Source organism: Eleginops maclovinus, chromosome 4 (assembly GCF_036324505.1).
Source record: "Eleginops maclovinus isolate JMC-PN-2008 ecotype Puerto Natales chromosome 4, JC_Emac_rtc_rv5, whole genome shotgun sequence".
Lineage (NCBI taxonomy): Eukaryota > Metazoa > Chordata > Actinopteri > Perciformes > Eleginopidae > Eleginops > Eleginops maclovinus.
The window spans coordinates 13098580-13116230 of NC_086352.1; the positions used below are offsets into that span (position 1 = coordinate 13098580).

General features: G+C 39.7%; 1 protein-coding gene across 1 annotated transcript in view; it reads right to left on the minus strand.

The window, feature by feature from the left end:
• smyd3 (SET and MYND domain containing 3) overlaps window positions 1-17651 on the minus strand; it is a 73325-nt gene that overhangs the window by 14306 nt on the left and 41368 nt on the right. The window contains exon 6 of the mRNA XM_063880680.1: window positions 388-455. Coding sequence (XP_063736750.1) covers window positions 388-455 — 68 coding nt within the window. The remainder of the gene's footprint in view (window positions 1-387; window positions 456-17651) is intronic.

Here is a 17651-nt window from a genome sequence, read left to right on the forward strand (position 1 = left end):
AGCGTTATAATATTCTGTCAACATTCATTTTCAAAGTTTCGCCTCATAACAAAAATCACTTCCCTTTCACCGTTCTTCCTTGTGCTTCAAAGGACTGTCAGGAAAATAGCGATGGGGGCTTTGGAAAGTGAAGCAGATAAAGAGCGGGGGGGGGGGTTGCTTGAGGTGCGATGATGTGGCAGGTAACTTAAGAGACACATTTACATTTGGTGGCATTTTTAGTGTACAAGTGAGAAAGAGAGAGGCCCATCTAACAGTAATTATGAACTAGATTGAAATTAATGATGCTTTTTGTATTTGTATGCTTCGTGTGTATGTGTGTGTGTGTGTGTGTGTGTGTGTGTGTGTGTGTGTGTGTGTGTGTGTGTGTGTGTGTGTGTGTGTTACCTAGGATACAGCCCAACTCCAATCTCTTGCAGCTCTCCGTCACTGATGGTGAAACAATTACATGTCACCTAAAGGAGAGGAGAGGGTAAAAAAAAAAAAAAAGTGGAGACAAGAGAGAGACATGATTTGTTAAATTGCCTCAGGGAACCAACAATAGCTTTCATCATATGTTCTGAAGATTTTTACATATCTTTGGCACCTGCTGAACCCCACTGGCACTCCCACTGAAACGTGACATTCAACGTTTCCTTTTTGAGATGAAAAAGGGTTTTAATGTGTAAATTTACCACCTGGTTATTTTTTAGCCGGGAAAATGTCTTTCTTATAAAAGAGTGAGATGCGCTTTAGTTTCCCTCAGGGCCTGTGAAAATGATAAAGGGAAAACATTTGAGAGTGAATGTTTTAAGACAAAATTCCTTGGAAACAACACCAAAGAGAAAGATAGAAGGAAACACAAATACACAATATATTTCCTTTTGGGAATAGAGCTGATATGAAAGTAATTTACCACCTTCAACATGATGGATGTTTGACAGTAGAAGGCAGGAGGAAGAAAGACAGGATGAAATTCGATAGACTTCTTCTTGGTGTCCCAAAAGACAGAACAAGCATGGTGCTATTCAAGCTCTTAAGGAAAAATGAATTGCATACATTGCATATAGTATAGAACTGTAAGAAAAATCACGTCGCCAGCTTGAGTTTCAAAACAGCATAAATATATGTATTATCCTTGCAAGAATGGAAGTGGTCATCACATACAGAATAATGTACAGCTAATTCCTCAAACAGTGGCCTTCACATGCTTATAGGAAAGGGTATTTCACAGTCACTATGGAGAAATACTGGTTCAATGCAGTATACAATGTTTTGTTCAGATTAGCTGGGGCCCACGTCAGAAATGATCATGCTAGTCACATGCCTTTCTCCCTAAAGACTGAATCATCATGTTAATCGTTGTCACATAGCTTATCATATGCCTAAAACAGCGTGTCATGCTTCTCTTGTAGGTCATACATCCTGCCATATACACTGTGATAGACTTGGGCTTTCGTTATCATGTGCACCTCAGGGAACAGCACCAACAAGAACTTACCCTCAACTTTATCAGAATTTATAATAAGAACTGGATGCACTTTAAAACTTTGGTGTAAAAACCTCCCACGTTGCACCACGGTGGTCTGCATGATTTAAAGGACATTTCTGGAAGGAATTAATGAAAGAGTTTTCAGGAGTGGAGAGATTTCAAACAAGGCAGAGAGATGGTTTGTTTCTTTCAACTTGGCTCAGAGATGGTTTCAATAACAAAATGCTTGAAGAAGTTGTTTTAAGAAGAGAGACAGAGAGAGATGATAAAAGGACAAACAGCAATAAAAACAGTAAAACATGAAATAAATGGACAAAGAAGTGAAGGATAAGAAAAAGAGAGGGAAAATGTGTTTGATGTGTCAATTACTGAGCAGTACTGGTAAACAAGTGTGTTTGTGTGTGTCGGTGGTCGTGGTGTGCCTGTCTGCATGGGGTCGGAGGGAGTCGATAAATAATTGTAACTTTAGTAACAGTAGTATTCACACTGTCAGATAAAGAGGCAGGCTGAGCTATGCAGGGAAGGAGGGTAGGATTTAAAGGGAGCCACAGACAGATGTTCCCCATCCGATTGGATTTGAATCTGCAGTTGTAATAAACACCATTAAAGCCGAGCCTCATGGGAAATAAAGCTTTTTACTCAACTTATTCATAATAAAGCCGACAGGGGGGAATGTGATTATATAGAAAAGCACTGAGAGACTCGTACGTATATAAAGGAATACGTAGATCTTAAACAAAATCCTCCTCACACACACACATCCCTCTTTCTTCATCTTACACACACTTCATTGTTATGCAGATGCGTTCACTGTCATCCATCATCTGTGCCATAAGGCATCCATTAAGGTGAGGGGGACACAGACACCATTTAATACGGCAATATGTTGTCGACAAATTACAATACATCAAGATAGAATAACACTTAAGTACTTTTATGTGATTTTTATGAAGCATTTGTTACAAACGGAAGAGTAACACAATCGAATCATTGGTTAAATAGTTTTTCTCCAGTTTCAAAAACGATTTGGTGCTTTTCTTTGACATGTGTAAGAGAAAACAAAATATCTCAAGGTTTTTGGACTGTCGATTGCACAATAACAATTTCAGTGTGACAGCTAGGATTTATGAAATCTGAAGAGCATCTAATTTCTAACATTTAGACGTTGAACAACCGTAATGAACAAAAAATAACAGTCAGATTACCCAATAATGAAATTTGTAGCCCTAAATAGTATGCTAATTGGTGAATATGTGGTAAATGCTGTTGTGAGGTCACAGCATCTTTGACCTTTGAACACCACAATTCAAAATCTGTCCATTCTTGAGTCAAGGTGGATATTTTTGGGGAAAATAAGAAAAAATGTCCTCGGGCAATTTTGCATTCAGGCGAAAGGGACAGATATAAGTATATACGGATAGAAAGACGGACAACTGGAGCTTAATGCCTCATGTTGTCGTTGCATAAGCATAAAAAAAAGATTGCATTCATTTATTTTGCCCACTCCTTACACCTGTACAGCTTATCTCACCTCATTAGCAAAAAGTAGCATTACTTTGTGACGGGGGGGATGATCGTGCAGACAGAGAAGAAAGGATGGTTCTGAGGAGAGGGAGAAGAAGTGTGGAGGAAATCTAAACAAACAGTGGTAGGGCACACACACACACACACACACACACACACACACACACACACACACACACACACACACACACACACACACACACACACACACACACACACACACACACACACACACACACACACACACACACACACACACACACACACACACACACACACACACACACACACACACACACACACACACACACACACACACACACACACACACACACACACACACACACACACACACACCCTCCCTCCCTCTCAGGGGGATGAGAATCAATCTGGCAGAACATCCACATCTGCAGAGCCGGCTGGTGGACGCCTTTTGCATCCCAAATACAAAACTCACCCACACACACAAATATAAGCAGGCCTCATTGCTTTACACACATGCTACACAAAAATGAATCTCATGAATCAATTTCTGTATGTTTTTATCTGCCTCACAGCTTCCTCTCCTCTCTCCCCGACCCCGTGCCTCTCTTCCTGCAGAAAGTAAAATACTACAACAGCAATTAAACAGCATCAGAATATTTCTTCAGATGCAGAACACATCACACCAACAGACTAAGAAAGCATCTGTTTCAGCTGGTGTAACCACATAAAAAAAATAGACATGAAAATTGTTGACAGATACCTTAAACAGCTCTTTAATCTCAACAAAAACTGCTTCAATGTTTGTTGACAACTGATGTCAAATAAAGCTAAACTCACACTGGGTCAATATAATTCCCTTCACTAGAGTGCTTTCTTGAAATGGTTTGCAAGGAATTAAAAGTGAGAATGAGAAGCTGAACTTGCGATGCTGCATTCATCTAAAGAAAGGCTTTTTTCTGGACAATGGAGAAAAATGTGCAAAAAAGACTCTTTAATGTCTCTTTAACTTTTACTCCTTCAAATGTTTTTTAAGGTAGCCCGCTCTGAAGCAAACTGATTGATGGACAGAAGTACTTTTTCAAACATAAATGTTCTATTTTCAGCTTCTCAAAGGCAAACATGCCATTTTAATAAGGTCACCCTTGGCATTAGAACATTATAATGGGGATTTTTCATGATATTTTAAAGATAAAGCTTTTAGAAAAAATAGGAGCAGAGTACTTTGGACACACCTGCAGAATGTGTGAGATCATAACAATGTACCTAAACCTATCTGTTCTGTTATCAGTCATTTAATAAAAGTGAGTCTAAACCATATTGCTTTGGCGGTGTTTTTGCAGAGAAACAGCACAAACTGTAATATCACATATCACCTATCAGTAACCAAGGTGACGGGTGTTTTCTACTTATGTTGAGAGACTGTAAGAGTCTCGCACAGTTGACCTGCTCATTTATAACCTCTACTTTAATAAAGAGAGTCCTCCACAGGTACTGAGAGGGGGATCAGAGGAGGGCGACACTCAGGTGAGGAAGAGCCAGAAAGGGGGAACCAGTTTGAGGTGTTTCAGTGCCTGCAGGGCGGCCTTATATCCATCTTGACTAAATGAATTGTATTCCACAAATGAAATGAAAGGCGCTCTCCAGCAAATAATGAAGCAGAATTTTTAACAGCAGGCTCTTAACGGGGATTACAGGATAGATACGATTCAGCTACTGCCATTCCCACTGTGGAGAATCACAATTACTGCGGCGGTACAAAAGATACCAAAGCGTGTCTGGAAGGCTTTTCTTCAAGATGGTGCAGAAAATGTCAGTCCCCACATCCATTCATTTGTTTGCTCATTTATTTTTCTGCCTGTCACAGACAATATTCCTGCTGATTAGATTTGGATGAAATGTGTAGAGATGATGAATGTGAGATAGAGGAATGGAAACAGAGACAGGCGAATGAGTGAGCAGCCTGTGATGTGGAAAATAGAAAAGGAAAAGATCAAAAAACACCCGGTCTCCAAAATGTCATCTTCAGATGGGGAGTGGAAAACGAAAAAATGTCACTTTTTTCAAAAGCATGATATATTCTGGACTTCATACTGACAGTTTTGAAAACATTCTTGGAAGGTTGATGGTAATAATCACCAAATATCTGTTACACACATGTCTCATTTCCTACTGCATGGCACGGTTTGGCTCTCCTCAAATCCGCTTGTCTTCTGGTTTTCCATTAAAAAAGTCCCATGATTTCAACATCAAACCACCAAAAGCACATTTCAAAACTCAATCGTTCAAACTTTACTGTTTGTAAAATCAGCACAAACTGTCAAAGAGGTCAGGGTGAAACTATTGTATGATTCACTTCACCTTACCAAGTGGTTTTTGTGGCTTTTAAGCCTAACCAAACCTTAACCATACCACAACATACAAGATACTAATGTGTATGATTTGTGACGGTTTTAGAAGACACTATACCAGATTAGAAAATGCTTCTATGCGTCGTCCTACTTTATTCTAGTATGACTAATGTGTGCTTTTGTATCATATACTAATATGTTAACTTATTATGTGTTATTGTATGCCTTTTTTTTAACCTGCTATGCCACTTTTGCATCCATCCCACTGGGACTAATAAAGGGTTTCTGATTCTGATGGTAATTTCTGTGGTAATGAAAAATGCTCAGAAATCCTTTCCCAACTGCAGGGACAGTGTAGATAAAAAGGTAAATTGAATAGGTATAGTTAGGTTAGGATTAGTATAGATATTGCATTTAGAATCAAGCACATGTAAGACAAAAAAGAGAAGCAGTTTTATGAAGTACGTGAACATTCAGAGTGTTACTGAAGTAGCATCCAGTTATATGGATGGACAGACTAAAGTGATCAGCAAGTCACTGTAGTGTGCACGGTTAGTGTGTCCACCACTCTCCATTATGGTCCAAAGCTGTTGAAGTTTAGCCCACAGTTTATTAAGAACTGTCACTATCAATCTTTCTCTTACTCTAGATATTTGTCAAAATGAAAAAAGGATATGGGAAGCATCTTATAACCTGCACTAGATTTACTGCTGATATAAAATGAGGATGGATGTGATCAAATAAAAAACCTGTCCGTCTATGACCTCAACAAGATGAAAAAGGAAAAACTGAAAAGGGTAGATTAACCTGATCACTCTCAGTAAACTGAAGTCAGCAGCACAGGGCTGCACCTTAAATGTGTGTGCTGACATTAAATATGCAGCAAGGGAGGGGCAGATCAAAACTATTTACATTTTTAAAATATATACGGGTGGCACATCTCTTAGAGGATGGATAGGTGTTTGGGGCGATGCGCAGCGGGGGGTCCCGTCATCTCATATTCAAGGCATTGGATTGGTTTGCTCTGTCCTGTCATGTCGGTTCAAAAAACCTGTGACTGGATGGTTTAAGTCTTTAATGTTGCTGGAATCGGTTCAATTACTGTCAATCTTGGAAACACTACAAAGGCCATCAGACACAATCAAAGGCCGCATCTGTGTGTGTGTGTGTGTGTGTGTGTGTGTGTGTGTGTGTGTGTGTGTGTGTGTGTGTGTGTGTGTGTGTGTGTGTGTTTGTGTGTGTGTGTGTGTGTGTGTGTGTGTGAACTACTAATGCTTTGATAAAGTATTTATGAACTAAACACGCGCCTTTCATCTCTCAATAGACAGGCGGACAAACAAAGTCAGAATTACAGAAGAAATGTGAGAAAAAAACGAGGCTAAACGTCATCTACTCACACTGTTGCATGCACGTACACACACACGCCAATACACCAAAACACACTTTTGAAGTTTTAATCATTAATATCTTTTTCTGTCTCTGTTGCTGTCACTGTAATTGGGCCATATTTCCCCAAAAAGTAAGTAGGATTATATTTCACCCATGAGGAACTAGTAAGTATTGAAACTAAATGTATCAAGGTGCCATAAAATTGCTCAACATAAACGCTATCGTTGCTCCATATTTGCATAATGTAAATAGTTAATTTTGATTATTCTTGATCAAAATCCCTTTTGTTGTGCTTTATTTATTAACTGAATCGTATGTGTGAACAAGCACAATAAGGATAAGCTACAAAGGATTTCTTTGCACATGATTCAGTTCATGCTGTAACAGAACTCATAACAAAGAAACATCTGCGAGAAAAGGTTGATAGCACCACATTAGGGGAAATGTGGTGGTCCGAATGCCACAATGACCCCGGCCCGGGGTTATTACCGTCAGTGAGGTAAAAAAGCAGCCTCAGAGCAGACCGTTTTTCTCCAGGTGACAGAGGTTATGTCCTAATGATGTGTCTCCTCAGCAGTCAGATAAACTGTCCTGTGTGCAGCTGCTGCCACACACTGCTCCAAGCGTTTGCTGTTCACACTGTAGGCAGAAAGCTCCTGCTAAAGAGCTCCAGCAACAACCCACAGAATTATATCACAGCCAGAGGTCTGAGCTTGAGCCACAGTACTCTCTGAATGACATACTCAAACTAAATCGATTCCAGTACTGACCGGACAGCTGACAGTGCAGTTTACCTTATTATCATATTATAGCTCTGCCTGTAGCTACATGCATTCATTCATACTAGAGCCAATGTATTTCTTTTTTATATCATCCAAGGTTTGCATTTCTAATGCCACAGAATGGGCAGCTTCAGTTTTGTTTTTTCCTGATGGCCTTTACCACACATGGTGGCTTAACAAACAATTATTTTTTATCATCGCCCTCTCTGAAAAGCTGTAGGGAACTTCATTTCATATCATTGCCCATGCTTTTCCCCCTCATTTCCTGTCTAATCTATATTGCAAACTCACAAATAAAGAGACAGCGCCCAAAAAAACATTAAAATGTGATCCTAACTCTAAAAGTATACACTCTATGTTTTTAGCTGGTGCTTTTTTACAGTGATAGCCTTACCACCACTAGACTCGGATATACACTGTCTGGCCAAAAAAAAAGGTCAGCCTGTGGGGGCAGTGCTATGATCTGGGGTTGCTGCAGTTGGTCTGGTCTAGGTTCAGCAACGTTATGTGCCCAAAGAATGAGGTCAGCTGACTGCCTGAATATACTGAATGACCAGGTTATTCCATCAATGGATTTTTTTCTTCCCTGATGGCACAGGCATGTTCCAAGATGACAATGCCAGGATCCATCGGGCTCAAATTGTGAAAGAGTGGTTCAGGGAGCATGAGACATCATTTTCACACATGGATTGGCCCTCACAGAGTCCAGACCTGAACCCAATTGAGAATCGTTGGGATGTGCTGGAGAAGACTTTGCGCAGTGGTCCGAGTCAAGATCTTGGCGAAAAATGTATGCAAGACTGAAATAAAGGTTGTGACACTGCAGAAGCTTGTGGAAACGATGCCACAGCCTAGCGTGCCGTAATCAAAGCTAAAGACGGTCCAACGAATATTAGAGTGCGTGACCTTTTTTTTTGGCCAGGCAGTGTATATGTGTCGAGTTATCGTGCTTCAGATTAAACTGTAAATCAAGCAAGTGTCAAATGAAAATTAGGAGAGGGGAGTTAATCATTGCAATGCTGAGGATTTTATGGTCTTTTTGATTTAAAAAAACGGCAACACAATTGTTCCTTTTTTTATATACCTTATACATTTCTCAAACAGACACACACCCTAAGAGTCTGTATCTGTTCAACCAAGTGTAAAACAGCTGCATCAGAAGGGAGAGGAAGGTTATGGCAAGGCAGAGTCACGGGAGGAAAAAGAGGGAAAATGGAAAAGAGATAAGAAAGATTTGGAAGGACACAGGTGGGGGATTGAGAGACGTGAGACAAGAAACAGAAGTGAGGGAGAACACGTTTGATGCAGGAGAGGGAGGACTGATGGAGGGAGGAGGGGGGAGCAGAAATGTGTTTAAACTTTTTAGTAAACCTGTTTGTGAAGTTGCAGAGCGTGAACTACAGCAGGGGTGATGAATTAGAGAGGTGTACCCTCGGAAAACATCGAGCAGAATATTGAGTGTAAGGCCACCGAAGGAACAACAGCTACAAGCAACTGCTCAAAAAAATGTCGCCTTAAAGACAAGAGTTTTTAGACTGAAATATTTCTGCCATTTTACCATGAAGGGGAATGAGTGACGAGAACACGGACACCACAATCTGTGTCCAGTAGATTGTTTGTTATGATGCTCCATGTTTTACAGAAAAGGGAAGTCCGAGCAAACCCTGTCTCCTAAAAAAACATGTTGCCCTTCAACGACTGCATACTCAATGAGACTTCAAGTGACAGATTTTTTCCCTGATTACAGTCGCAGTTTTAAAAGTGTGTTTAATTTTGTGAATTGAAACAAGATATTCGTATGCAGCATGACTTCTTGGTAGAAAAAGATCTTGGATTAAGTAAGTGTGTATGTGCACATACAATAGGCCAATATTATGGGGTGCAGGGAGAGGACTGAAAATACACACACACACACACACACACACACACACACACACACACACACACACACACACACACACACACACACACACCATCCACCCCTGTGTGTGTGTAATCGAACACGAGATTGCTTCTTGCTCTCTAATGACTCATTTCTCATGCTGATACCCAATCATCTCGGAGAGAAATAAGAAAAGAAAGTCGACATGTGTTTTTGTCAAGTTAGCACATTTTCAGCTGATGAGCTCCTAAGCTGCGGCACCGAAACACACACATCGACACAGACACACACACACACACACACACACACACAAACACAGTATACTCTTCCCACACCACAATCTGTAAATCAGCACCACAATCATGCATATATGGAGGCAGATTTATGGAACATAAAGTAGACCGCTAATACACATTTCTGGCTGTGCTGCAAAAACTGTTTGTGTGTGTGTGTGTGTGTGTGTGTGTGTGTGTGTGTGTATGTGTGTGTGTGTGTGTGTGTGTGTATGTGTTAAAACCACATCTATAGACACATTCCTACCGTAAGCATCCTAGTCCAGTAAAGGTCGACTTTTGAATATCATGTGAAGCCGTTCTATGATCAGTGAGAGGGACGCAGAGCTTGTGGTGTTAATACAGTAAATCCAAGCATTGCCTACAGCTGCAGAATTGTATATGGCCAGAGGGGTACACTTCTTCTCTTGCTTACTGATTTTCTGCATAGCAACAACAAAATTAATAAACACGACGGTTCTATTAAAAAAAAGTAAGACATGAAAAAACGAAGAAAAGGTAAAAATAAATGAGCAAAGTTTAGCCGTCTGTTCGGAGGTTAAGTCAAACGAATAGGGATGGTTATAGATAAAAGAGGTTATTGTTTTCAGAGCGGTATTCTTCAGAGGAAATCGTTTTTCACTGCTTGACTGCTCTGCCATAGTCTGAATCAAAGAGTGTTACCCAGGGGAAAAGCTATTCCTCCTTCCACTCTGAAGGCAGCAGAACGTTTGTCTGTGCATTTGCAGCACCCATAACTTTGGTCTCACAACTTCAACATATTTTTCATCCTTAACCCGGGGAGAACACAAAGCAATCAAAAGACACTGAGCGTATATAAATGTTACACATCAGACCCAGGATTTAACTGTTGTTCAGGATATATTGTGGCTGATTTATGAAATACAAACACTGGACTTGTGTTATTCACATACTGTATGTGCTAACCCTTTCCTAAAGCAGCTGTATATAATTAGCGACTCCATCAGGTCCCATTTGTCCTATAACAAACACCTTATTTGTGTCTGTTTGTGTGGGTCTTTGTAAGTGAGATGTGCCAAAAAATCTCAAAATGTAAATGTGAAAACACAGATAAAGCTACAGTACAAATATTTTGGACATATATCCTACAGGTGTTACACAACACAACAGGGCCTAACTAACAAATCTAGATGCTTAAATGCTTGGACGATAGTGTTGAACAATGAAAAACTACCTCTAAATGAATGAGGTTTGTTTTGTGGGGTCTCTCGAAGGCGAACAGATGACATCAGTGCATGTAAGTGGGTAAATAAAACTATGAAAAAGCCATTGCACTTATTCTTTTAGATAATATTTCCTAAGATAAACAATAATCAGAAAAAAATCTCTGTATTTAAGTTGGTTTTGAAAAATGGAGATTACCAAATGTTACGCAAAACATCTCTAGAAAGGATTTATGTTCCATTTCGTCCCTCATTCGGTTCCCCTATGTTGAATGCGGTACATGAAGAGCTATCAGTGTTGCTGCAGGACGTTTGATTGACAGACGGGCCCCCCGGGAGCTGTGACAGTGCAGAGAGAGATGTCAGCCGTGCGCTGGGACTGGGCCACCAGCTGTATGTTTTACAGAGCAGGCAGCGCTCCAAGGCATACAAATAGTGAGTTTGGACACGTTTTTGGGGGCAAACATGTTGGCACTCTGGTGGTTGCCAAGAAACGGATGATACCCCCCCTCCTATGATACATTTTTAGCACCGCTTATCCTATTCAGGGTCTTGAGGCACTTGAGCAACTGCTGCTCTCATCCCAATTAAATTTCAACTTCTGGGCTTTTGGTTTTTTACCATGGCATCCTACAATGACAAAATTGTCACTGGCTTTGAACAACGTTACATTCTTTAGGGGACAAATATCTGGGATGGCTTTTCATGCATAACAGAATACTTTACCTCTATTGATTGCTTAAATACCACAGGGCTCACTTGTTCTTGATATGTGAGAATGACAAAAAGCATTTTGAATTTGTTCAGAGCGGTCTTCATGTTTGCACTGTCATGCAGGACAGATATAGAGAGAGCCTTTCCATGACAGTTACAGTATACTGGTTTCTGACACTTCAAAACACTGACTGATTGAATCTGTAGTACCAGATATATTGCCAAAATGAAGTCTATGTTAAATTCATTATATATTTTTCTTCCTTTTGTCTTTTTCTCCATCATGCCATGGGTTGGCTGTGATTGCCTTTGATCTCAGTTTCAATTGTGATGGTATGGTTTTTTTGCTTTCTAAAAAGGGGGAAGAAATGCCATGACATCGGCCTAAATAGTGGATCTAATTTATTCTACAGTACAAGCGATTTGAATATGAACGTAAACGAGTTCAGCACATGAGCAGATGCCTGTGTTTTTGTGAGGAATGTAATAACTATAGGGTCTTCGGGTTTATGCTACAGATATTTTTGTATAAAATGTGGTGAGTAATGTATAAAAAAATGGGAAAATCTAAAACAATTTGTACTGAATGATACAAGTATGACTTATGTCCATTAGCACCGTCTACTCTCTGGATAACCCTGACTCATTAGAGGCACACGCCCTGATGAATGTTTCAACACACACATTATCCTCTTCTATTAATGGGTTCTGTTCTCTCACACACATACCCTTACACATAATCCCAGAGGTTGTAAAACCACAATTATCTCCCACTCCAAGATGACCGTCAGGTTATAGGTCAAATGCTTTCTCCAATTATCTGTGTGTATGGCTGTGTGTGTGTGCTTTGTGCTTGTGTGTGTGTGTGTGTGTGTGTGTGTGTGTGTGTGTGTGTGTGTGTGTGTGTGTGTGTGTGTGTGTGTGTGTGTGTGTGTGTGTGTGTGTGTGTGTGTGTGTGCGTGCGTGTGTACAGGCATGTCTCAATGCTTGCACATTAAGATCATACTCCTGAAAGCGTTCTCATTTATACGCTACATGTGATTTCCTGCATGTCTTCAGCGGACCATGTTGTAATGGTGATGGTGTTTTTATGGCACCAATACCGTTTAATCAATACTCATCCTAATAATGACACTATAACCATTACAGCTGTGGTTAAGGGAGAGAGGAGGGGGAGGGGAGATTTTATATTTGGACTGTAGACGTACCGGATTTAAACAAAAAACACTGTTATTTATCCAACAATCTCTCAACATTTGAGTTTGTCTCCTGAGTATTAATTCCTCTCTGCAGACGTTGCTATCAGCTTTCCCTATGAATGAGTAAATAAGAAAGGAGCCTGTGCTGCATTACATGTGTGCTTTGCTTTTGATTTGATACAGTACAATCCTTGTGTTTTATCTGGAAATACCTTTACTCTAGCATCACTCTCATTCAGACTATGCTCAATAAACCTGAAGTAAACACAGAAACATCTTCAGTGCCAAAAAAGTTAAAGGACGCACATCCATGAACACTAAGCTGTGTTCGGTCTGCCAGTTTTCTACCGTGGTATTACATGAGAAGCTGCCATGATTCACAGATCTTTATTACAGAAGCCAAAACAAAGAGGTAAGTTGGCAATCAGATACAACATACAAACAAAAGATTAGAGGGGAAGGTCTGAACGAGCTTAACTTCATATGATGTTACTCGTCTGAGTGGTGGTGGGGAAAAATATGTAACCTTAGCACCAGAAGTTGGATAACTATTGTATTTAATGTGATAAGTTTGACCTTTACGGGGATTTCTGCAAGCCATAAATTGTGTAATCTGTGATTTTTAAATAAATAAATTACAAACAAGCTCATGTACAGGTAATGCCACCCTGTCATCTACATATCATTGTGTTTGTATACACCTACATGCTCTGTCTTTACACTCACACAAACCCAGCTGCGTGTCCTTCACAGAACAGAGACTGCTAATTTAAGTGGTGTCATTAGCATGGAGACATGCAATCAGGGAATTAGCATAATAGTGTGAATATGAAAAAGCTTGTCCTAAAGAAAGGACAAAATGTGAAAAATATGAATAAACCATAAAAACACAATATTAGTCAAACACACTTGAGCTGTAGCCAATAGAGTCCTTCCCACTGCCTTTGGACGAGTGTGTACAGACACTGTGGCTGGCACTGCAAACCGTTTGGGAAAACAATTAAAATGTCACTGTTGCTACTTCTATTTTTAATATATGTCACTTCTTCAGCCTGTCTTTCTCAACCTAGAGTTGGTGGAACTGACTGATTACAATCATTGATTCACAAGGTTAAATTGCAGTTTTCTGCTTGGTCCTTGTGGCTTTGAGGAGAGCATATTAATAAAATGTGTTGTACATTAATAAATAATAATGATTCTCCAAATCCCTATTGATTTAATTATGCATTCACTTTAATGCACCATTGCACTGAAAAGGGTAAAAAAATATGCATGCCCACCCGGGTGTGACATTTCCATCATTGACTTCCACTGTAAAATGGTAATCATTCATGTGTTTAATACACAAGGGAACATTAAGTGAAGATACAGAAACGGCGGGGTTAGGAAACAAAATCGGAGCTGGGGTGACAACTGCAGAGGTCATCTTTTTTCCTTAATGAATGTCGATTTTAACTTTTTACACTGCAGATTAAAGCCACATGTTCAGAGGTTTTAGTGGTTTTTTCTGTCCAGCTGGAATGGGGGTATACGTACCCGAGTGTAGGCAGCGTGTTTCACCTTGTGACTGCCATCTATAAATGTCCATGGACCTTTCCCAAACAAGAGTGCAAGGGTCTGAGTGGCTGCATATTGATTTCAGGCTACATATTTCTGCATGAGTGTGTCTGTGCATGTGTTTAACAGGAATAGAGGTGTAATGCGATCTGCTTTTGATTTAACACCCCCTTTCTGTTTCTTATAGTGATAAAGTAGCGCCTCGGGCAATGTGTGTTGGTGTGTGTGTCTGATGTGTGTACACTGTAGTGATAAAGTAGTGCCTGGGCCAATGGAAATTACCCTCATCCATCTCCTACAGTGAACATGCATGTCTGCACACACAGACACACACACTGGAGGTAAACGAAAAAAGGTCGACAACAAATTTGGAGACAAGGAGACGCTGGTATTATGGTATTAACCGACTGTAGTACAGCACTCTGACAGATTCCAGAAGGAGAGCTTTCAAAACAAAGAGTCCAGCGTGAATTTAATTCTGAAACACTAATGAAGCTCATTGAGACAACATTTAAGACATGAGTCACAGAAGCTCTGCTAATCAACGAAAGGAAATTACCGTGGATGTCAAAGCCTATGTTAAATCCAATTAAGACAACATGAAAACAATAGATGGTATATAATTAATGTTGGTTAGAACAAATACAAGAAGGAAAGAAGGACCAATATGAGCAATTTTCAATTCATAACATTGTTCAAACAGGTCTACTTTATAGTTACAGCAGAACAATATGAGGAAGAATTTGCTGTTTGACTAGAGCACAGTGTAAAAAGCACTTCAGGTATTAAGAAAACAATTGAAATCAAAAGTGCAACTCTTTTTGTTTCTAGTCAATTGTTTGTGTTTTGCGTATTGTTCCTGTCAAGATCAAATAACAATGATCTTTATTATTAATTAATCTACATATTATTTTCTGGATGAACTACTCAAGTCTGAAGGGTTCATTTTCTAATATATTTTTCCTGTAAAAAAAAACTAAGAACCCCAATACTCTTAATTAAAAACGGGAAGAAATTACTTACATTTAAAAACAGATGCAGTGTAATGTTGGACTAATAGCTTGATCTAGAATATGTTCCCATTAACCTGAATGATTAAGGATGTCACAGATCGGAATGACACCAAAATACAAACACAAGAGTTAGCTGGCAAGGCGAAAGTGTGTATTATTAGATAATTATTCCTTTAAGTTGCACAAATGCTCAACTCATAATACGCTCATGTTTTTCTACATTTGAAAACATTTACAGTCCTTTAAATTGTCCTCAATCTACCCTTAGATCGTTCACCCTGAAATACTTTTCTTTTTTAACTCCATAGATGAACCACAGGCCTGTTTGTTTTCTAGTTTCCAACAAATGATTGTGTGACTAAGGAGCTGAGCAACAATTCATTATTCATTCATGTGTGTGTGTTGTCTATAGAAGCAGTGTGCCATTTAGAATTCATATTATTTAATAATTCATGTATTTATTCCCACTTATTTATTAAACTCCACAGAACAAATACAATAAATAGAACTAACCTCTCACTGATTGTTACCCTGGGAAATAGTCATGTCAGCACCACACACACACGCACGCAGACGCACACACACACACACACACACACACACACACACACACACACACACACACACACACACACACACACACACACACACACACACACACACACACACACACACACACACACACACACACACACACACACACACACACACACACACACACACACACACACACAAAAGTTAATTAGTGAAGCTCTATGGACAATATCTTTGTATCAGGAACAAACTGTGAGCCCCAGCGTCAGAGAAGAGAGTTTGGGTTACAGAAAATATAGAAAAACAAAGAGAAGTGGGGCCTGATGATGAGAGAGCAGAGGAGTCGATGCAGAGAAACAGAAAAAGAACAAGAGGTAAAAGGAGCGGGGAAGGGGAAAACATAATAATAATAATAATAATAAGAGACAGTAGAGAGGGAGTAAGATCTGAAAGAGCGACAATAACATGGTTTTCTAGTATTTGCAAAATCTATGAGTAAATAACTTACTCAGGAAAGGATGCCAATGATAATCTTCTTTGAATCCCACTTTCTCTTAAGCAAATTATTCCCCAATCACGAATAAGAAAGTGTATTTAAAACACACCCTGTCCTAGTGGTTTCTACTTGTCAGGTGGGTATTACATGTTTTTTTCATAATTGGCTGCTGTTAAATGTTAAATCATTTACATTACAATTTCTATGATTTAAACACCTCCCAGAATATAGAATTGTATGCACCTTAATAAACAAAAGACAGGAAATGTTCCCTTTCTTCTCCCTTTCTGTCCCCATTCATTTCAGAGTGTTGAAATGTCTAAAGTTCTACAATAGCACAAGCACAAGGTTTTTTTCTGTACTAACATACGCCATCATTGTCACACTTCAACAATGATCTCTACACCATTCTAAGGCTACGTGCTATTTTCTCTGCACAGGGAAGATGCCATATCTCTGCTGTCACATAGGTTATTAATGAGATGGAATAAAGAAATTAAAATACATCCAAGCCACTATTGCACCACTAATGATAATTGTTTAACACCAATCCAAGCAAACTGTATTCAATTGAAATGCAATTCTGATGAGGTACAAAAATGGCCTTTGCTATCTTGCACATTGTTTTTATGTTTTATGAGTCCATCACTACCAAAGGCAGCTTCAGAAAATAGGCAATGCTGGAGAGGGGAGACAAACGATTCACTCATAAAGAAAGGATAGAGGGACTAGAGAGGAAAACAGGGAGTGAGGGGAAAAGATAAAGAGAAAATCATAGACACACACACACACACACAATGGTCTAAGGGTTGAAGTCAACAACAGCAGGTGACTGTCTGGAGGCTAGCTTCTACGAGCAGCTTCAAACAGCATGATGGAAATATGACACACACACACACACACACACACACACACACACACACACACACACACACACACACACACACACACACACACACACACACACACACACACACACACACACACACACACACACACACACACACACACACACACACACACACACACACACACACACACACACACACACACACACACACTTCCAGGGCTGGCTCGCAGGGGTTCGACAAATAACCCTTCAGTCTCAGCATCACATAGGGAGGCTTCCATCCTCTTTCAGAAAATAAGGCCATATATCTTTCTCTCTATCTGCTGTTTTTCTCAACGTAATGAAACTACCTGCCAGTTGGTAAAAGCTTTCACCCAACAAAGCACACATGAAGTGAAGAAAGTGGTTTAGGCATTTCACATTATAGTCA